The sequence below is a fragment of the Chelon labrosus genome (assembly GCF_963514085.1).
Source record: "Chelon labrosus genome assembly, chromosome: 6".
In the NCBI taxonomy this organism is placed as follows: Eukaryota; Metazoa; Chordata; class Actinopteri; order Mugiliformes; family Mugilidae; genus Chelon; species Chelon labrosus.
The window spans coordinates 17,041,599-17,064,082 of record NC_140342.1 but is presented as its reverse complement, the minus strand read 5'-3'; the positions used below and the strand labels follow the sequence as shown (position 1 = coordinate 17,064,082).

Here is a 22,484-nt window from a genome sequence, read left to right as displayed (position 1 = left end):
AGACTTAACTGCAAGCAAAACTCCCCTAATGCCCTTGAATTCACTGCACCAGAACGATAGGTGAGAGAATTGGTGCAATAATGACGATAGACACAGATCACAGGATTACTTACCTAAAACAGGACAGTGATCTCTGTAAAACGAGCCTCCTTTGGCATCCTGGACACATTTCAGATCCGACTGAGAGGAGAGGGGGAAAAAAAAAGATCGAAAGGGTTAGATAATTACCCAAGGTAATTCCATTAGCGGGGCATGATCATGAATAATGAATCTGGGAATTTACACACTTCAGCTGCAGTGGTACAATAGTTGCCTGGAATACCAACACTATCAGTGCCCTGAGGGTGAGGCAGGACAATGAAACACTATATTGCTACAGCGAGAAAGCATCATATCATTTGTGATGACTCAGATGTGCAGCGACTGTGGCAGAGTTAGAGGGCAGGGATGATCACAAGGCGGAGCAAACACTCCTCTGGACTGATGGAAAACTAAAGTCCTGACTACAACAAGTCTCAACAATTTAATAACTCATGTCTACCGTACTGTAAGCAGGCAGCAGGACACGTCTCATCTTATAGGACTTTGAGCGCAAAGCAAACATTACAAAACGGGAAAGGTGGTGGCCTCTCATGCTGCATTTGGAGCATGTACTCCACGGTCATCCCGTTTGTGTTCGTACGCAGGATTTGTCTCAATAAAAAGCAAAGCTAAAATAAAACAGTCAAGATGGGAGGTCTAATCCGTGATATACTTAATCCAGAGACAGATGCCATCTACCTTCCTTTTAATTTATTAGAATAACAAAGAACAAATCTGTTACGCAACTAAGAAACCCGATTGGTCACATTTGTAAAAAGACAAGGGCCGTCTCCACCAATGAAGACAATGCTTTTCATCTGGGTCGCGCGTGTCGCCGAGCCCCCCCACCCCAAACCCCCTTCTCTAAAGTTGACCTCCATGTTCGCTCTCTCCCCCTAAAAACGCAGAAAGAACAGATTGCCTTTATCATGCAGATACCTTCCCCTTCCAGCTGCCTGCACAATGGCGCCTTACTCATGCTGGCTGCGTGGCTCTCACAAAGGCCTGGCAGCAAAATAAAGAGCCTCAGCCCTACGGTCAAACACAAAAGCCGACCGACAGCTGATCTTTTGTGGGACTTTGTCTGTGTGAGTAAGTGAGGGTCAGACTAGAAGTTTGCTCACCATTCCCTCAAAGCCAACTCTGTACAGGTTCTTGGCCCCGTTGTCCCACAGCACGTAGGCAGCGCTGTGAGGGCTGGCCGCACTCCAGTCCTGGATCTCGGTCACCTGAGCGGGAGAAGGAGGCGGGATAAGATAAGAAAAGAAACGGACACAGGCAAACTGAAAGTGGGGTGTTTTGAGTTTTAATCCCAGTTATACAAAAAGGAAAGTTTCGGCATACTTGTATATGAAAATAAAAGTTTGAGCAAATATTGATTGCTTTCTCAGTGGAAGGTTTCAAAGCGGTGCTTTCATCTCCTTAAAACATTAAAGTAATAATGTATAATATAATACAGCAATGATTCATTGATCTCGGTCAGATGAAGGTTAAACTATGGAAGTACAAGCCCGGAGACAAATAAGCACCTACCTCTAAGACAAAATGAATGAAGTTGAACTTGAGTTTCTCTAGTTTAACGGCCCAGCGTCTACTTCTGATCACGTACAACCTCATACGTTACATTATTTTTTTTTACAGTTTTTGCTCTATGTACTGTTTGCTTCTAAGTTGGTGGAAGATTGCGTACGTGACAGATGAGAGCAAAAGCCACTGGCAAGTTCATATACGTCTAATCTGAGCACAATGTTCTGTCACTTCAAGGAATATGTCTAATTCCCTAAATACTGACAAACATTAGAAGCGGGACAAATCATGAACAAATCTGATTAGGTTTTGGCTCATGGGATCACAATTAGATTTTGTTACTGTGTTCCCATAATTATGTTTTTACAGTCAATACTAAAAGCTTTATTGTTTTCACTGTGTTAGGTACACTTTTGTAATCTCCAAGGACGGTTTAATTGAAAATGTTCAACTATATCTATTTGCTTGTAGAACACAAAGCAAGACAACCGCAAGCCTGGTTCAGGCTAAACGCAAAAAGAGCAGGCGGGGAAACACTTTTTATCCAAACAAGAAACTTTTGGAGGACTCATCATCCATGTTGACACGATCGGACATAGTTCTCTTGTTATACTTGCAGTCAATTTTAAATGCCTAGATTATGAATCATCACGCAGTTACATGAAGGAGTCATCTGACTGGCCTGATGTTGCAGGTGTTGCACTGTTAATGTATTGTCTGCTGCGCATTAAAATTTGACAAACAGGCTCCACGTAATGAGCAAACCACCACTATAAACTCTGACAAACTACCACAACATTATTACACATCCTTTCCACGAGTCAGTAGTTACTGTCGAGCATCATGAATAATGCTATACCTGACTAAGAACCAATTCACAAGCCAAGTACAATTACGTGTTACAAGCATAAATTAGCAACGAGCTATGAACAGTGGACTGCAAAATCAATTCAAATTTGGAAAACACATTTGGGATTTTAACGAGAGAATTCTCCCTCCATCATAAGCAGCCGCACTGCTTTCATAATAACGAGAAAGTGCCAAGAGAAGAGCTGTAGTGGAGTAAATTAATCCTTTAATTAAAAGTTGAGCCTTGAGTAAATACAGAAATCAAACTGTTAAATTATTTTCAGGCCCCTTCCGGAGCTAATTGATTAATGGGCCTTAGGAGGTAATATTCATGCAAACCTAACTGAACATCTAAGCTGCAGGACATGTAATAGTGGTTTTCTGGAGAGCGTATTGCTTACAGCATCATAAAACAGTAATGAGATATGCCATTAAATAACACAGCAAAATGAAGTCTTAAATTGCCTGGAGGGGCTCTTAAATTGAATACTCTGGGGTCTGGACCAGAGTCAAAATACAAGCACTTTACAGCACGGTTACAGTATAAATCTAAATAGATTGCGCTAAACAAATGCAGCCTCATCAGACACTGTATTACTTTCTAATGATGTATTTAAGCTTGAAATAACCTGCAGCAAGGAGGTCTGTTTATGGCCTCAGTGAAGATGAATAGGAATCAACAGCGTGAGACCAAGGACAAAAAGAGGTTTCAGTCACGTATTCTTTGAGCATGTGTCAAATGGCAACAACAAGCAGTACCACACATGTATTCAAATTAAGCTTGGAAGGACAGATTTCAGATTTTAAGAGACTATAAGTATTTGCAAATATCGCCTAATAATTCAGGAGCATAGTAACTTAAAGCACAGAACAAAGAGGCATACCTTGAATGGTTCTGCTTGTAAAGTCCTTTGTCTTTGCATTGCATATCCATGTCAATAACATGTTGAGTTAGGCAGTGCCCTTCCTGTTTTGAGTGAGGCTCCTTCACATTTTAATGAAATCATATCCTGGGATGCCCCGGGTAATTGTTCAGGTCAAAAGATCCTTGAGCCTCCTCTGGCTAGCTCACTAAGCAAGCCTTACCTTCAGACAATTATTTATTTTCCATTTAACTGCGCGGCCTTGCTGTTAACGTTAAAACTTGTCAATATTTTTCAACAAGAACCTTTAGTAACCTCGTTCATCTGTCCGAACACTCCTTGTGAAATGGGATTTTCTTTCTTTTTAATATCATTGATCTTTGTATCAAGTGCAGTTTACTTTTACTTAAGTCCTGGATATGTAGCCAACTCTTGAGTAGCTAAGGGCCAGAAACAGAATACTATTTAAAATAGAAAAGAAAAACTAAGAGTAGCAAATAAGCTTCACCCTATATGACAATTAAAGCAAGAAACATCTGCAAACACTGACCCAACTATGTGCGTAGGTATCCTAAATCCTTTTTGCTTTTCAAGATTAACAAGACAGCGCTAACAGGTTTTGGTTTCAGGAGTTAGAAAAAAAAAAAGAAATAGCTGACCTTTCCTCTCCTCCCGTTGCCTCCATCCTGGTCTTCCCATTGCCAGTCCACTCCTCTCACAACCCGTCCGCCAGTGAAGATCCCTCTGGCTGTGATTTTCTTTGATTTGCGACGTGACTCCAAAAGTACTCTACGTGGATAAATAAATTGAAAGAGACCATTATTTTTTATTTGGACCACGAGTTTATCACTATCAGACAGAGTATGGTGACTCCGTTTGGATGGATCAGTTCACTTTTATTCTGAGTGAATGGCAAACAGGCACTGCAGTGGAGGAGTCAGTGTCTGCGCCACAGTAACTGCTAAATTAAACATATTAGAAATCATCCTTTTGTAGGCACACCACTACATGTGTGCCTACTGTTTGTGGAGTCTTGGTGTATGTTATTTTATTCTGCAGAGGAAAAATGTCCTTAACCTCAAACAATTTTATATGTGAACCAAATAGTCTTTGCCGATTATTATAAATCTTTCACACAACTGATTTTAGATTCTAGCAAAACACATTAAACCAGAAACATCTGACTTCCTTCTTCCTTTAGGAGTGTCATGTCATGCAGTTAAATTCAGAATCACACCATGTCATTGAGAAGCCGGTGTCACGTCGTAACGTAACGAATAACAATAATTTTTGCAGCAGCACCGATTTTGCACCTAACTGACATTTCCTTCCCTTTTCACCTGTACCCAACAAGAACAAATGCAAATGTAAGGGAAGTGGTTAAGGAGTTAAACTTTGAAATCACTTCAGTTCTGAGAGCTGCAGTCAAAATTGCAGCATAGCTACAAGTCTAACCAATTAATATTTAATAACAGCAAAGAACGCATCCAGCTGAGTCCTTACCAGTCAATAACTACGTGAGCCCGGGTAGACACAGCAGCTGGACTTTGCAGGTCTAACCAATGCAAACAGCTTGAGGCCTCTAACCACTCCCTCCTCGGCAGTTAGTGAAAGAGTCTAATGTGGTGTAACAAAACACCCCACCAAGCTGTAGCAGCAGTCTGAGTTGGGGAGACATCCAGCACCCATTGTGCATTATGCAATGTCCGTCTCGGGGGAAATGAAGTCGAACTCAGTTGAAAAGGCTGCCAGCTGTTGGGCCATGTGTTCATTTACTAAAATATGGGGTTCAGATGAAACAGGACTGAAATGGATGAAGAAATATTTTCCAATTTATCCAAAACTAAAAGGACCTAAAATGAACATCACATGCAGCTACTCTTCTATGTGTAATCCTAAAAGTCCTCATTAAGGATTAATTTGTTGTGTAGAGAGAGCACTTGGTCTAATTACAATTATCTATTCTGAGGTTTTTCCAACTTGTGAAAGCTTCTACGCAGACCTCAGATGCCCTGACCGGGGAGAGTTTATAGTACTTCACAGTGTATTATCTGGTCGCTAAAACATCGTAGCTTTTAAAATCAAAATTAGCTTCCAGCAGCAAATAAAGAGCAAAAGAGAAAATAATGGGGTATCCACCGTGACAATGCCATTTGAATGACAGAATAACTTGAGGGAAATTATGATAAATAAAAACAATCTGAAGAACTTGAAGGGATTACTTTCGCATGCAAATACTTGGCTGTGCACATCTAGTGTTACTATTATAAGTATTATACAGTTAGTAATTTTTAAGGCAGCTGCAATACAGTATTTTTCTCTATTTATCACACTTATCAAGTTCAATGTTCCTAAATTCAAGACACACCAGTGGGATAAAGTTCCAGTAAGTGGTGAGTGTATGTGTGAAACATTTTAAAATGACAAACACAATTTACAACGGGACACTTTTCTTAAATACACTATATAAACGTAAAATACCGCATGAATATCATTTTTAAAAAAAGGTCTGACCGAATCTTAAAACGAGGGTGAGTTGTTGCCTGGCAACTGAAGGCTGGGAGCACAGAGAAAGAAGATTCTGTCTGCCCGAGAGGCAGGGCGCACAAAAGGGCTTCTCAAATGTCACACACTAACGTAAGACAACATAAAGTCAACCTAAGCGGACAACAGGGCCACGGCCACAGCGAAAGGCAAGAGACTACCTGCCCAGCTTGTGTACACTTCATCATTGGCAGCTCTTACTCGAGGCACAATAAGGGCAACTGTTGAGAGGTTAACTAACCTCTCACTGCCCGGGGTGGTGATCCTGTAGAACCGGTGTCTCAGGTGATGCTTGTCTCCGTGGTAACATGTTGTGCAGAGGTCGTAATTGGTGCACTCCGCGCATTTCCAGCGAATGCCAATGATGGGCTGCTGACGGCAGGTGTCACACATGGTTCCATCGTGCTTGATGCCTGACGGGAGGGGGGGGGGGGGACGCATCAGTCGGAGTTAATAACTCGGGATTGCATGTTGTGACAGCACGTTGCACGCTTGGTACACTATCAGAATAACTGGTCTACATTTTCATATCAACAATATGTGTCCAAAACATACACTTATTCTACATGATCTCAACTGCACACACAAGGAAACATGTTCATATCCTCCACCACTTTAAAAAAAAGTTACAGACGTGTTGATGTGAGCACGGTTGGCTGGCTGGCACTACAATAACAACAAAAACTGATGATTGCTATATTGACTTTTATTGCTATATGGTATGTCTGGGAGATTAACACAACCAGTGATGAAGTGGTCCTTCCACAAATTTGGTACATAGTGAGCAAAAGCTGTTTCACCCTGAATTTAGAATAACAAGCTGTGCTGACATATTCTTTGTGCTTATCTTGTATACCTCATACTTGTTCATACAGGATGTATTTACATACTTATCTTTTTTTTATATACCAGTAAAGATAAGTCACTCAGACGTAGGCTGCATTCAACACACAATTATAACTTAGCTACAAATAAATTGCGGTTTCCGAGAACTTTGTAAACAGAAAGCTTCAGCATTTAAATGGATTTCCGTTATGATGGTGATTTACTATTTTGATCACAACATCCATGCAAAACAAAGAACCAGCGACTTGTATGTTGTGCATACTTTTGGTGCAGTGTGCAGAGTCTTAAATGAGTCTGGAGGTCCAGGCACAAATAAATAAATAAATAAATAAATAAATAAATCAACTGGTGTAAAGTTACCTGTTGGAGCACTGTCTAATATCCTCACGTCGTAAGCTCCGGAGCAGCGGTAGTTGGCGGCTGTCCCATTATCCCAGACAACCACCACCTCCTCGGGACTTTCAAAACTCCTAACGGTGCCAACATGTCCCTCACCGCCGTCCTGCTTCCCCCACTTCCAGTCAGGTCCGCGGACCACTCTCGCCCCAACTCCTTCCATCATCGCCCGGTTATTCCTGCCGGTGGTCATTTAGGAAAGAGGTCTAGCAATGCCACGACAAATTTGTTCCAAGTTGACAAGCTAGCAGACGTTGCTAGCCGGCTACGGACGCGCCGGGAGACACTTTCCAAATGGAGAGCAAGTCCTAACAGGAAAGAGGCTGGAACAATCCACAAAGCTAGCCTGCTAGCTCAGTAGCTAAGTTAGCTGCCCAAGGAGGCTGCTGGATCCTCTTCCAAAAACTATTACTACAAGCTAGCGTCAGCTGCAGTCCAGCGTCTCCTCTGCGTCGCCTCCGGGAAATTAAACGAATCACACAAAAAGCCAACAACGTAGCCACATTGCTAGCGTGGATCTCAGGAGCCAGAAAGCTGGCTGTCTCTCCTCTTCCAGTCCACACTAAAGAATGCCACCACCTCTTCAACTTAGCAGGCTAGCAAGCCGAGTTGCTAGCTGTAGCAAAGCTAGCTAGATAAAGCGCTCCCTGGCTCCCTGTAGCTGAGGTAAACGTTCTCCTTTTGGTGGCAGCTTATCCGCGTTACTGATGTCTCCGGTGCCGAGTACCCATCTGAGACCTTCCCTTTGTGAGCCAGAGATGGTTCCATGGACTCAACTCAGAATAAACGCGTCGCCATTATAGTCAATCACCGTTCAAACCCCAGACGAGCAACAACTAGCTACGGAGGGAGACGATAAAGCACGAAGACGCGAGGCTTTGAAAACAAGCGAGTCCCGATTTGATGCGCGTGCGCAATAGTGATGTGGATGACTGAATTAATTAAAACATAAAAATAAATAAAAATATATACATTAGTATTTCTTTACAATTTTCATCATATTGATTTTAGAAATATTTTTGTTAATTTTCTTTTTTCTTAGCTATTTCCACTCAGTTATAAGACACTGTTAGTTTATTAGGTATACTTTATTAGGCATATACTCCCTGTAACTACTGTTTACTGTTTACATTTGCACTTTACTCACTTTACTTATACAGTCTGTTTACATTCTCCATGGATATTTTGGACAGCCATAACATTTATGGCATGGTAACTTGTATATACTTGTATATATTGTATTCTGTATCCTGTTCTGTCTCTGTCTCTTTTGCACCTTAAAATGTCTGTACTTGCACGTTAAGCTGCTCACCTGTGCCTTAAATTGCCCCCCGGGGACAAATAAAGTTTTCTGAATCTGAATCTGAATCTGAATACTAGTGAAAATGAATGCATTTTAATGTAACAGGCCAGCACTAAATTCTCCTTTATGTCTGTATAAGTCATCATTTTGGAGGATGTAGTTCGTGGTGCTGTTAAACTATATTGAATTAAACACAAAGGGCCTATTGTTATTTAGCCTTGCCCACTGACTGAAATGGAGTTCAATCACCACATTTATTACACTATTTCAACATAAACCGAACATTATAACAGTCAAGCAAGGGGAGTTATTGCACAACTGTTACATTAAAATATCAATTTCATTAGTGTAACTAATGAACTGGCAAGTGGGTGAATACACTTTGTCAACGGCCATGGACATACTTACGCCAGCTTTGTAATAACTTATAAATAGACATTTAATGACGTTAGTAAGTTGCACGTAAAATATAACTTGCAAGAATGCATACTCATCCCTGTCAGTATGTCCACGCATAGGTACAACTAACAGTAAATACATTTGATTTGTTAAGGCACCGTCAGGAATGTCTGAGCTGGTAGCAGCTGACATTAATTCAAACATTAAATGAGATCCAAACCACAGAGAATGAATAGCAGCAGCTTGAATGGGTCAAAGGCCGCCAGCTGATGTAAGTGGGTGACTGCATGGCATTACTGCTAAAATAGGTCCACAGCAAAACACCAATAATACAGATTAAAGCACTAATATATGAAGACTGTTCATTTGTAGCCAGCGACCTCTGACATTGAGGTAGACAGCCACCTGTAACTGCAAAAGATGTGCAAAAGGTTCCTAATCTTTACCTCGCAATCTAAAATGTCAACTCAGTTTAAATCCTTTTCATCCTCTACACAATCACACTGCAAACTGTTAAATGAGATCACACTGAACCAAGTTTAAGTCAAATCAGGCTCCATACAAAACCTTGAGCGGATCAGGATTAGATTAATATACACAGGGCAATGGGCCAAACATGTCCTGTAGGTGCCACCGACAAATTGTTTTCCTCTCTGTGCATGCTGAAATAATTAACCAGAAATTCATCTGCTGAAATGAACAAAAACAACATGAACTTTTTTATTTTTTTATTTTTTTACCCAGGGCCCTCCTGTTCAAGATCCGGTAATAAGGTTGCCTCAGGGTCCCTATAATTCCATAACATTTTCAGTTGATTAAATTACTGCCAATTGCCACCTGGTTAACCTGGAACATTTAGGCCCCATGTGGGTTTTGAAACCCCCCCGGGGGCATTTGCTTGCTTAATAACTAATTTTCAGTGCGTAGACTACCACTGCAGTGCACACATGATGCGTTTTTTAATTGCTGTAGCTCTTCAGTGATGCTTGCGAAGTCTTTGCAAAGGCTTGTTTGGAGGATCGGTTACTTTTGGTTGAGCTGTCTCCCAATGAATAAAGAATTAGGGCGTTATTAGAGACTCTGGCTGTGCATGGTGCACCTCCCCTCTGCTGGCTGCAGGGGGCGGCAGACTGACTGGGTGCAGCTCCACGGTAAAGCTGGTCAAAGAGCGCCACCGCTCGCTGATACTCCATAATATATATCTCTCTCTCTCTCCCCCCCCCCCCCCCCTCATCAGGTCCCCTTGACTGTCTCCTTCACACAGTGGGCTCGAAAGGCAGACACAGCTGAATCTACAGCCGGGCTGGCCGCTGTCCTTGCACTACGGGAGACAACAGGGACCTTGCAATGATCTCGCTTGACTTCAATTTCAATATTCTGACAAGGGACCTGTCGCATTATTTGGAGAATCAAGTGAAAGTTGGGCTGTTCGGGTCGGGAGTCGGGCTATCTCTGGTGCTGGGCTTTAGCGCAGCCTACACCTGCTACTATTTGGTCTCAGTGGCAAAGGTGAGTTCACCCATTTTTGCTTATATTTATATATATATATCCTAGCTCGTGTATTGAATAGACACCGTTATTTCACGGAGGAGCATCACGACCCCCATGCTAGTGGTGACACCCGACCGGCCGGTGCTTCAGCTGATGGAGGTGGTTTGGTCGCATCCGGCCACCGGTGGGGGTAAAACCCGCGTATGTCACAATAAGACACACACTTCAATTAGCATATAAACAGAAAAAAACGGGGCATTATCTACATATAAGTGTAGCACATACTGTAAGCAGGTTTTATTATTTCAATGCGGAGTCGGTAGTGGCTAAGCTAGGCTAACATGGTAGCTTGAAATGCCGGTAGAAGGATTTATGTAATGCAGTCTTTAAGTTTCCGTCTCTGATTTGGTCACCTGATTTAGTAACCTGATTTGACTTTATATAATAATAAAAAATAAAAAAAACTTAAAACAATATCCGTCAGGTACTGGTGTAATATTAAAATATTAACAAAACAATAATGTGGTAAAAAATAAAATAAATGTAATCACATTTCTCCAGTGAAATGGCTTAAAGGAGCACAAGTCATGCATTATAGCTTATAATAATAATACATATGATACAGCTTTATTTAATTCATTAGTATTAATATTTATAACTATGCAGTGCTAATACATACCTGATGTTTACTGACAATTTGTTCAGCTGTAATAACTGACTAAATGATGGTCTCCTTCACTTTAGAAAGTTTTTCCCTTGAACGACATTTGTGTGACATTTAAAATTAATACGTTTTAATCCTATTTTGCTGCTGATATATTTCTCTATCTACATGTGTATAATTTTGTACATTGGTAAATCTCTGGTGTCAGTGTAAAGTAACACCACTTACAGTATTTGCAAATTTGTTCACGTATCTCTTTGCTCGTGTTTTGCAGAAGCCGCAGCTCATCTCTGGGGGTAAGAAGTTCTGCCAGTTTCTGAGGGAGCAATGTCCGGTAGTGTCAGAGACTTACTACCCCACTTTTTGGTGCTGGGAGAGCCGCATCCAGACCCTGCTGAGACCCTTCGTTACAGCCAAACCTGGGGTGGTATACAGAAAGTAAGTCCTCACCGTGACCGACATACCTTTGTTGTTTTTCTTCTCCCAGACCGAGAATTTATTTCTCCTTTCTAGCAGTTGTGCTACCTTTGCCAGAACTTTCTAATCTCAGTTATTAAGACATTGTTCAGTGAAATGTTCATTGAATATGACGGCTGTCTTGTTCTGGCATTCCACACTTGTTAAGGTGAGCGGAAACATTCGCAAGTTTTCCATGCCAGCTGTTAAGCCTTGTCAGGACACTTTTCGAATTAGCTCAGTCTCAGTCGCTGAGAAACTGCGATTGTTTTTTTCTGGATTCCTTTCCGTCCAGTTGCACAACAAATCCCACACTTGTTCTCAAGCAAACTCAAAAGCTCTGAGGAAAAAGAGAGCTTTTGTGCCAGCGTGCCTGCTCGGGCTGCCCAGGCTGCTCCTTCACAATGTACATTCTGCTGAAGATTAACTGGCACTGCATTCCTTGCCCCCTCTCCGTACAGTACCTAAAAGAGATTATAAGGGCAAAAATGACAGCTTTATGCTAGGTTATTACAAATGTATGCCTTATTTGCTTTTTTACTTACATATATATTAAATACAGTATACCCTGATAATCTTGTACATCTTTTTTGGCTCAGGTTATATTTATATAACTGTAAATTATACAACTGGTGTGGCTATGAGCTTTAGTAAAACAGCAAGGTACTTAATATTATTATTAGATTATTAGAAAATCCATAGTTATTCTTGCTTCTAGTTATTTTAAATAAACATCAGTGACAGGTGGACCTGTTGGGAGTTGGTTCTGTTCAGTTAATTTAACATCTGAGCAAAAATTGACCCCTTTAATTGGTTTTATATTTATATATTTGATATTTTGTTGGCTTAATGGCCTTTTGGATTCCTCAGTTGAATTATGTGTTCTGTCATTTGTCCGTCCCATGGACATTCACGCTGTTGCTGCTTTTGCTTGTCTCCTTTGTCAAGGAGACAAATATTCCCATAATGCGCACGTACTGTGTCTTATCTAGCGCCAACCTATCGCTGTTATTAAATCTGGTGAGACTGATGGTCACAGTCACCGAACTTATTGTCACATTTCCTCTGGGGACACCCCCACCCCCTCGCCATAATGAAGTTATCCAAGGTCGACCCAAGGGCGGACAGTTTGAAAACCGTCCCATTTATCGTAGGTTGACTGTGAGGGTGAAATTCCACTCACCTTGTTGCCTGGGTGGAGGATCAGCACCACGTCACTTCCCGCGTTGTGGGCTGGCCACTCAGAAGTGGCTCTCATTGGCTTTAAAGTCTCGTCCCGGGTGCATATTTCATGGCGGTTCTGTAATTTCATGCTGATGTCTTGCTGCCACTAGCTGGCCCAAATTGCCTCACTGGCTGTGTGAGGTGCAGGTTTTAAAATGTACTAGCACTGGGACTGAATGACCTCATCTGCCAGGCTAGGGTTGTACAGGTATAGCTCAGAAATTCACTGACCAGAAGAATCCACTGGTGCAATGCCTTCCTCTTTAGCTAAACTTGTGTTAAATCCAGTGACAAGATGGTCACAGGGGAAATGTGACAGCTCTCTGTCAGCGTTCTACTCACATATCCAGTTCCCCTTTGGCAGTGTGCTGGATACAGTGAAGTAATCACTTTAGGAAGAACTTAATAGAAATTATTTATTGTGCAGAGAATGCAACCAGAGTATTTGAACAGCTTTTAATGATAGTTTAATGAGCAGATATGCCTGTTAATCCAGATCTGACATCCATCACTGTCGTTCCGTGCTTGAGTGTGCAAATGCATTTGCACGAAACAAAGAAATGGATACAGATACAGACTGAAAATCATTTTTCGAAAAACCCACGTTGCTGAGTTGCGTGACCCATCGTGTCTCTCTGCAGTGAGCTTATTAAGGCAGCAGATGGAGGACAGATCTCTTTGGATTGGTTCGACAACGACGACAGCCTTTCTCATCCCGACCCTGCAACCAGGCCCACAGTCCTGCTTCTCCCTGGCCTGACAGGCACCAGCCGAGAGTCCTACATCTTGCACATGGTCCAGCAGAGCCGGGATCTGGGTTACAGGTGGGTGGTCTTGGCCAGATCCCCTGGCTGGGGTCCAAGGCTCTGCGCACATTCAGGGCATTGAATCACAGACGGGACACTGTGCATTACGGTCTTATTTATCTGGGGTATGGGTTCCATGTCCAATCAAAGTCAAATAATGATTACGAGGTAAAATCGTAACATCGACTTCTGTAGCACTTTTGCAAATCTTATACTTTTATTTAAGTGACAAGGCCTCGGGGTTGTTTCAGGTGAAGCACACAAATAAACTGGGCAGCTAAGCTCTGTGTCAAGAGCTGCTTTTGTAAATAGCCAAACGTTGCACAAGCTTGAAGAGTTGCAGAGGGAGGCATTTTTCTCCCCCTTTTTCCTCCCTCTCCAACAGGCCCTTTCTGTGTTCTCTGCACTCATTCTTTCACCCAGATTTGGAAAGGCATGGGAAGAGAGCCGGCAAACTCAGCATCTTCCAGTCCTCAGCCTTGTCTGCGTGGCTTAATTAATTACAGCTTATCCCGGTACAAGCTTTGCAGCTTAGCCCAGACCTGCATCCGAGCCTATGCTGCAGCGTGTGTTTAAGCACCCTGCCGCCATCGCCTCCTCCCTCCGTGTCGTATGGCTCCGCCCTGCTGCTGAGTTATACACATAAAAGCAGCAGGTCTGACTCTGCCGGATAATAGATGGCTGGCGGGATGTGGGGCGCGGAGGGGTGCTGATGTCTTTTGCTTTATAGTGTGAACTGAGCGCTGGTCACACAGCTGTGCACCTCTGCGTCTAATCACACTCCCAGTTCCATTTTTTTTTTATGGAAGTAACATATGTTTAAAGGAATCTAGGCCACCATGTTCCTTTAAACATGAAAGTACAACTATTAAATGTTTCTTGTGCACGTTTTAGGACTGCAACTGATAAATAATGTCATAACTGGTTCAAGGTGACAAAACCGACATAGCTTATTTTGTCAGAAGTGAAGAAGAGTTGAAAAGCTGAACATATTTAGTTTGCAGTGATGTAAAACAGAGAAAAGCAAAGTATACTCACATTTATTAAGTGAACATGAAATAAATTGGTGGTATTTGTGTTAGAAAACTGAGTAAAATGCAGATTAATTAGCAAATTTATTACTAAATCTTTTCAGCCCTGCCTGAATTTGTCACTGTTATAAGTGCATTAGGGTCGCAGCTTACAATTATATTCTCAATAAATCTAAATAGTCTGTAAAACGGCCAGAATCGCCAGGAAATGCTGATTGCAAGTGTTTGCAACAGTGAACTGACTTATTACTATTGCAGCTGTTTCTGTACACAAATGATTAAGGAGACAGTAATGATTTATAGTAATACACGTTTTGTGTGTTTCAGATGTGTGGTTTTCAACAACAGAGGGGTTTCTGGAGAAACACTGCTGGTAAGAATCTAACACGCGTCTCAGTCTCATTCCGCCGGATGCGTTTATTAATTTGCCTGACACTGCTCAGGAAGACAAGGCGGCTATAGTTTAGGCGGCTATTGCTTCACATTCCCAGTTAAGTTGTTTTCTTTTCTTTGATTTAGCGCGCACAGATCATGTCGGTTCACAGGGAGCGCCGCGCAGACAATGTCGCTGCACAGCGGGGATTAAGTTGCTGGCAGATACTGTATTTTAATGCCGATCCGCAGAAACATGACCTGGCAGAGCACGTGCTGTTCTGACACCTGGCTTAATCTGCCCGCTCACACCGGGTATATTTAGCCAACAAAATGGGCCTAGATTTTGATGTCACACGGCGCCGATGTCTCCCCGCTCCGTCTGTATGTCTCGGAACGGAGGCTCGTTTTTTCTTTTATCTATCATTACAATCACTACCATGTAAAGATATGGCAGGCGTTGCCCTCAATCAGTCTAATCTCGCTTGAAATCCGCTGTCATGTTCTGAATTTTGGAAACTAAACCGACGCCGCATGTGGACACAAAAGAGGTGAACCCAGTAACCTTGGCAAGGTATCAAGAGTGGTCGTAAGGGAGGAATTTTCCCTCATTTCATTTGGGAGTTGCGCTATATTGTGTGCAAATGATTTAGCCTTTGTGCGCTTCTGTGAATGTTGTCTCTGTGTCCGCTTAGTGTGAATATCCTCCATTGTCTAAATAGGCCAGTGCTTTAGAGCGACCTGCTGTGTGAAAGATCCTTCCTGCTACAAAGTCCATCCTTAATGCTAGAGCCCTATTTCTAGGCCACGTAAAAATGCCCATTACATTACACTTTAGTGTGGAGTAGGCCTACAGTGAAGAAGCAACTAAAGTCTGCTCCTCTAGCCATTGGTATTTTGTTCTTTTCATTATGTATTATTATTTAATGAATTTCACTCAGTAGGTTCTGCAATGCCTGTAAAGTTCTAACCCTGTTAGTGGAGCCAAAAGAGAATAAAAAAAACCAAGACAAACTTTGCCTGAGCTTCTTCTTGAATCTTAATTAGGGCCTTGAAGAGCTGAGGAGTCAACACCATCCTGACAAACTGGACTTCTTCAATAGGCTCCTTAAGTACCGGATGGTTTTAAACGCTAAGTAAACCTGCTCCGACTGATACGGCTGCTTCAAGTTGAGAGGAGAGTTAACACAGAAAAATGTAACAGTATTCTTCTCACAGCCGGAATAAACAGTAATGAGTTGGTTAAAATAAAATATGTAAGAATGAAATGGTTTTATTGACATACAGTTTGTCACGGGGCTATGAATGCGTCATGTTTTCAAACATAAGCGTCTTCAAATGTTCAAGTTTGTTCATGACTTTTCAAATTTCAGCTCATTTTGTGAATCGTTTCTAGAGTAAGTTCACACACGATCTGCACGCCACTGCTGCTTTACACCCCAGATGGGACTCAAACCCAGAATCCATCGCTAAACAGGCCAGACACGTGACAGCAGCCCTCGTGTGATAAGGAATCAGTTTCCCAAAGACTAAGCAGGTGTCTTCACATCTAATAGTTTATTATAACGTATTAATATTTTAGAAACTATGTTTATGTATTATGTATTATACTGAAGAGTGGTTTACATTAAGAAACAACTCCAGCTGAAAAGTAGTGTCTCCTAAGGATAGAATATATGATCAGAAGAGGACATCACATGTGCAGCCTAATAGCTATAGAGTCTCGTTGTCTCTCCTTATAAGTATGAAAGCCTCAGTGTGGACCATTGTTATATAGGGATCTGTAAGCTCTTTGTGTCCACATGTGCATATCTGTCTCCGCTTGTACCATCTCTGTCTAATGTACATTACGCTCTAAAGGTTTTTCATCCAATATTCACTCAACAAAACTATCATTTTGTAAGTTAATGCCAAACAACGTGCAGCATGTCCCGTCTATTGTCGTTATTACAGCTCTACCAATTCAGTTTTCTGCGTCTGCTTGGGATCATTTTGAAATTATATTCGCTAGTTTCTAGCATTTGTTTCCGTACGCATTAAGTTCTTCACGACTAGTGGCTCACGACTGCTCAGACTGAGGCAAGCATTTTAATTTCACATTTAAGGAATTCAACTTGTTTTCGTGTAATTTCAAACAGAGGAACCGAACGATGATTGCATTATTGTCTCGCTGTCCCCGCCAGACCCCAAGGACGTACTGTGCAGCCAACACAGAGGACCTGGAGACCGTTATTGAGCACATCCAGAGGACCAATGAAGCCGCTCCCATCATGGCTGCAGGAGTATCCATGGGCGGGTAATGAAGCCACTCAGGACCAGCTGACTGGACATTTCAGTACTGCTAATAAATCTCAGAATGTGACTTGATAAAGCCGTACACGACAGCTTTGCACATTTGTTGGCAATTCAATGATAACTAAAGAGGTTCCTGAGTAACATAATGCAGCATTTGTCCACTATAAGTTATTACGCATTCACTCAGTGTTGGTTTGAATATGTCAGGGCTTTCATTTTGGTGCAGTCATTCTGTGCAGCTTGCCAAAGAAAGTGTTTTTCACTGCACAGCACTAATCCCTTGAATGGAGGGATTGGTCAGAAACGGAATCCCTTTTTTTTTCCCCCCCTGTCTGTCGCCTCATCTCTCCCTCATCTCTCCCCTCTCCCCCTTTTCAGGATGATGCTGGCCAACTACTTGGGGCGCAAGGGCCGGGAAACTTGTCTGAAAGGGGTCGTAGTCTTCTCAGCGGGCTGGGATGTGTTCGAGTGCACCGCTTCACTGGAGAAACCTCTGGACCGTTTCCTCTTCAACTCCTACCTCACCAGCTGCCTACAAGCGTCTGTGCACAGGTCAGGCAGGGCCAGACTGGGATTAACACGGCCTCTAACTCAATGCTGGTGCAAGAGGCTGAACATTTCGCAAGCTTTAATAACTGGGTTTTTTACATACTTGTATTTAATTAATGAAACATTTTTAGTTCTGATATCAGTGTGTTAACATGATATATGTAGAACTGTGCTTTTGCACTACTCCATTTAAAGCAGAGCCTGATTGTTCTTTTATTACGCTGCTACAACCTCATCAGCATTTTTTGAGGGATATTTCCAGATTCAAATGATTTAACCTAACAGCAGTTAGCGACGGTTTTATTTTTAATCCCCCCTGCAGACACAGACCAGTGCTTGAAAAGTGTTACGACATCGATCATGTCATGAAGGTAGGGATTATTTTCAGTGACTTTGAGCCTCGCTAATTTAATTAAACAGCAGAGGAAATTGAATCACTTTTCCGTTTCGCTACAGGCAAAGACCATCCGGGAGTTCGACGAGAGGTTCACCTCCATAATGTTCGGCTATCCCACCAATGACGACTACTACCGCGATGCCAGTCCTGTCCACAGGCTGAAATCCGTGCAGGTGCCAATGCTGTGTCTGAACGCTGCTGACGATGTCTTCTCTCCATCTCACGGTGAGCTCCAGCCGCCCGTGTTGTTTGTGGTCGGCTGCATCACGCGCTTAAGGAGAAACTTCACACGTTCTCTCTATTCTCAGACTTGCAGGGTTTGAAAATAATAGCGCAACACACACACACACCACAGGAGGGTACTTAGATTGTTGTGCAAGATCAGGGAGCACTGAATGCACCAACTCATGTGATCTCATGTGGAAATTAGAAGCAGAGCAGAGCCTGCATTGCGACAACTTGCTGTAAATCTACTGATCGACACTCCAGTCCAGTAGTTGGCGGTAATGCGTCTGCAAACTGATGTGCAAATTGCAGAATAAACCAAATGAAGAAGCGGCAACAGCAGAAGAAGAAAAACTGTAACTGTTGTACTTTGCAGTTAGAAAAATTACACGAGTCTGCAGGTGGTTTGAGAAGTTTAAGAGCAAATGTGTAAATACCATGTTACTAGATAATCTGTTGATTCATGGGAGTCAAGAGTTAGACTGCGAGAAAATATTAACTGAATTCTGTGTTTGTTGTGTTTTTTTGCAGCTATTCCAGTGGAGGCGGTGAAGCAGAATCCCAACCTGGCGCTTATTATTACCTCTCACGGCGGCCATATTGGTTTCCTGGAGGGCCTGTGGCCACGGCAGAGCACGTACATGGACCGAGTGTTCAAGCAGTTTGCGAAGGCGGTCATCGAACAAGGCAGCCGACTCAAGGACCTCTACTGATAAGAAAAACTTAACAATGTCCCTCTAGTTTTACGTCTTTATTCCTCCTCTCTTATTCACTGTTTCCTCTCTGTCATCCGTCTCTCCTTGCTGCATTCCATTCTTTATCCCTCTGATTTCTAAACCCATTCTTTTCTCTTACCTTCCTACCATTGTCCCTTCCTCTGACCATTTTTCGTCTTTCGTCATTCCCACCATCCTTTTATTCTGACCCCATTCTAGCTCTTTCCTTCCTTCCGTGGGCTTTCCTTTATTTTCACCCTCCGTCCCATTCTCCGTCCTGCCACAAGCAAAAACATCTTTCTCTCTCATTTGAAGGGCACATCTTATTGAATGCAGCGTTTGTGTTGCCTTCAACATCCATGTATTTATTCCATGTAGTTAACAAAGCTGTGATCATGCTTTTAAAATCAAGCCTAGCGGCTCATGTCCCCGCTGAACCACTAAATTCGTGTCTATGTTATTTAGTTGCGTTAGCTTGCTAAATAGTTCTGTGACTACCCTGTGCAATCATTTTCTTTTAAAGTCAACAGAAGTACTGTACATGATACTCCAATCATTTGTGTTCACGACACATCCTTTAGCGCTTAAACCACTAGACGTTTTAGGCCTCAGGGATTTTCTTTATTTAATTACATCCTCTCCTTCCTGTGTGATATTGTCTCGTCAGTTATCTTGAGTTGGTATTTTTCCTCAGTCGTTTGTGTTAATTACCTGTTGGCATATAGCAGCGTCTGTCCTTTAAAGTGATTTGGGGAAATTCGATAAGCATTGTTTCAGATAGTTGAGATGATTGATTGCACTTTCTGTAAAATATGAAGCTACTGTCAAGAGGCGGTTAGCTTAGCACAACATAAAGACTGGAAACAGCAGCTAGCAAACCAACCAGCAGCTCTGAAACTCTCTGAATAACGTGGTATATCTCATTTGTTTAAAGCAAAGGTACGTTCATGACATGCAAGCCCTTTGAGTTCTTTAAGCTGATCAGTGCCAGGTATATCTCTCGTATTTTACAGCGTACAGGAGTTTTGAATTTGGTGTTTGTGGCGTCATTGTCGCCACAACGCATCAGCAGAGATGCGTGGATTAGTCTGTCAAAGCTGAAGTGGGGTAGCATCCGTAACGATGGAGACTAGGGACTAGGGGTCTGATGGAGAAACCATGGTTACAGATGTAACTTGGGTTCTATGAATTCACATTCTCTGGCATTCAGGAAGAATCAAATAAAACTAAGACACTTCATGCAACAACCATGGTAGAGGCAGTCCCCGTAGACGTCCATATTAAAATGCCCAACATTATAGCTAAAATAAATATGTCCAAAAAGCAATTACTGTCGCCATAGAGAATGTCACCATTTATTGCAACTGTACAACCAGTTTAAATTAAATTAAGAGCTGCTTCAAGCGACAGGTGGCTGCCGTCACAGGTTGCAACAGACAATTTCTGAATTAGCTGGGAGCTAGTCAGTCACTGCCAAGATGGCCAGAGCTACCAGAGTTAGCTTCAAAACTGCTCTTCAGGACTCTTGTAATTATTGGGACGGTTATATTACTCCACAATTCCAAGGATTATAATCTAAAACATTAAATAGATCAATGACAAGGACCAACACACATCACCATTGGTGTGTATTTTGCTTGCTGGAGAAACTGGGTGCCTACGTTGCATTTTCTTCTTGGCAGGGTTTGTGTAATTACCCTCACTGCCGGGGGGGAGGGGAAGACAAATTGTTTTGCGTGGCAGCTTTAAACAAAAGTGTAAAAACATCAAGTTGTGGCAGTGGCTGGACTGTTTCCCATTTAAGCTTAGAGAAACTATTTCTAATATATTAACTGGACAGCTTTAGAGGAAGGAGCCAAACTAGTTTCCCACTGCGTCCAGTCTTTATGCTAAGCTAACTACCTGACTGCTGGTTTTAACAAACAAGCAGCTGAGCTGTATCAGACTCAGCAAGAAATGAACATATTCCAAACCGTTCTGTGTGTACGTCTACTGCATGCACTTTTTATTTTGACCCCCCGCGCACCAAATAGTTTTAAAAATGTATTATAAGGAGTACAATACGTCAGTTACAAGGAATGTAAAATTGCACTATTTTAGTTGATAACACCATGCCTCTAATTCCTTAATGCAAGGCACTTCATTTCACTTGAGATATGAAAGTATATCCCAAAGGCTAACCAGAGCAGTATGTAAATTTCTGTGAGGTTTACCCAAGTTTTGCGTACGTAAGTCTGAGGGGTGCTAGATACAGTGGTGTGAATGAAGTAATGCACACGGCAAGACAGAGAGTGTACATACTGGCAGTCTGATCTGACGCGGTAGATGTCGCTTTATAAGATGCATAGCTCGTATCGTTAGCGGAACCTGGTTCTCCGGTCACTCATTTGTTCTCTTTCGCCAACAATGATCAGTGGGCTGGCTTCCGCGTTTGAGTTGGCACCAGTGAAACGGGCAGACGTGACTGGCGGGCCGGGCTCTCATTAATGCACTGCATGAGGGATTTTTGACTTCCTGTTCCTTTGGAATTTTAGTGTTCGTTTGTTCTGCCAAGTGTCCATCAAGTAGCATGTGTCTCATCGCCGTCATCATGTCCTGGACCTTAACGTCACTCTCGTAATCTGTAGCACAAAGGACATGTTTTTATTTTATTTAATTTTTTGTGTGTTTTTATGTTTTTTTTTCATAGAATGCTGCATTTCATTTTGTACACTACATGAAATGAAGATAAAGAAACGTTCAATTTAATGTGCAGCAATAAGATTTTAAATTTAAAACATGATCTATATAGTACAAGTACTAGTATATTCACGTTATCAACATGAGTGTAATATGCTGTATTTAATAAACCATGAAACGAGATCCGTTTGTCTCCAGTGTTTGTGCTTGCGGTTGCGTTTTCTCTGCAGAGATTATTGGATTGCTAAACTGACCAAGGGGTTAGAATAATTGACTTCCGTTGCCTTTTGTCAGCACTTCTTCACAAAAATAAATGGGGATTTAGACTCGGTGACTAAATACTGTTGATAGCCGGGCCGCGCAGTCAGATGCTCATCAGTCACGCGAGGTGTTCGGCCTCTTCGTCCGTCTCCCCAGTCGTCACCTTAAGGCAAAGGCGCTGGAAAAGTCTGCCATTCGAGCCGGCTTACTTCATGCCCAGTCTGTCACCTCGGGGTCACGCTCGCTCTCCTCTCACGTCGCAGTATTGGGTTCCGGTCCCTGGAATTGACTCACTCCGCACTCACGGGCTTAGCCGCTGATAGGAAATGCATCGCTGCAGCAGTGGATGTGATCCGCCAACGGCAAACTGTAATCCCAAAGCACTCCACTTACCTAACAACCCCCGCCCTCCCTCCAATAAGCCCGCAGACAGATGAGCTTTGGTTTTAGCTAGATGCTTTATGGAAGCCTGTGAGTAATTAGAGTAGACTGCCAAGAGGGATGAGTAAT

The 22,484-nt window shown here is 42.3% G+C and overlaps 2 protein-coding genes across 4 annotated transcripts in view; one reads left to right on the top strand and one right to left on the bottom strand.

Moving 5' to 3' along the window:
• The window catches only part of mib1 (MIB E3 ubiquitin protein ligase 1), a 47,860-nt gene extending 39,891 nt beyond the window's left edge, over window positions 1–7,969 (bottom strand). For all 3 annotated transcript variants that reach the window (XM_084547319.1, XM_084547320.1, XM_084547321.1), the window contains exons 1-5: window positions 7,071–7,969; window positions 6,106–6,277; window positions 3,980–4,109; window positions 1,206–1,310; window positions 114–180 (exon numbers count right to left, since the gene is read on the bottom strand). In XM_084547319.1, the coding sequence (XP_084403445.1) occupies window positions 114–180; window positions 1,206–1,310; window positions 3,980–4,109; window positions 6,106–6,277; window positions 7,071–7,299 (703 nt within the window). In that variant the 5' untranslated portion in view covers window positions 7,300–7,969. The remainder of the gene's footprint in view (window positions 1–113; window positions 181–1,205; window positions 1,311–3,979; window positions 4,110–6,105; window positions 6,278–7,070) is intronic.
• Window positions 7,970–10,155: 2,186 nt separating this feature from the next.
• Window positions 10,156–19,276, top strand: abhd3 (abhydrolase domain containing 3, phospholipase; the record flags this gene model as incomplete). Its single annotated transcript, XM_084545937.1, has 9 exons — window positions 10,156–10,317; window positions 11,238–11,401; window positions 13,285–13,467; window positions 14,808–14,853; window positions 17,036–17,148; window positions 17,526–17,699; window positions 18,019–18,067; window positions 18,153–18,318; window positions 18,850–19,276. 9 exons carry the CDS (start codon window positions 10,156–10,158, stop codon window positions 19,029–19,031), a joined length of 1,239 nt encoding a protein of 412 aa, XP_084402063.1. The 3' UTR covers window positions 19,032–19,276.
• Window positions 19,277–22,484: the final 3,208 nt, after the last annotated feature.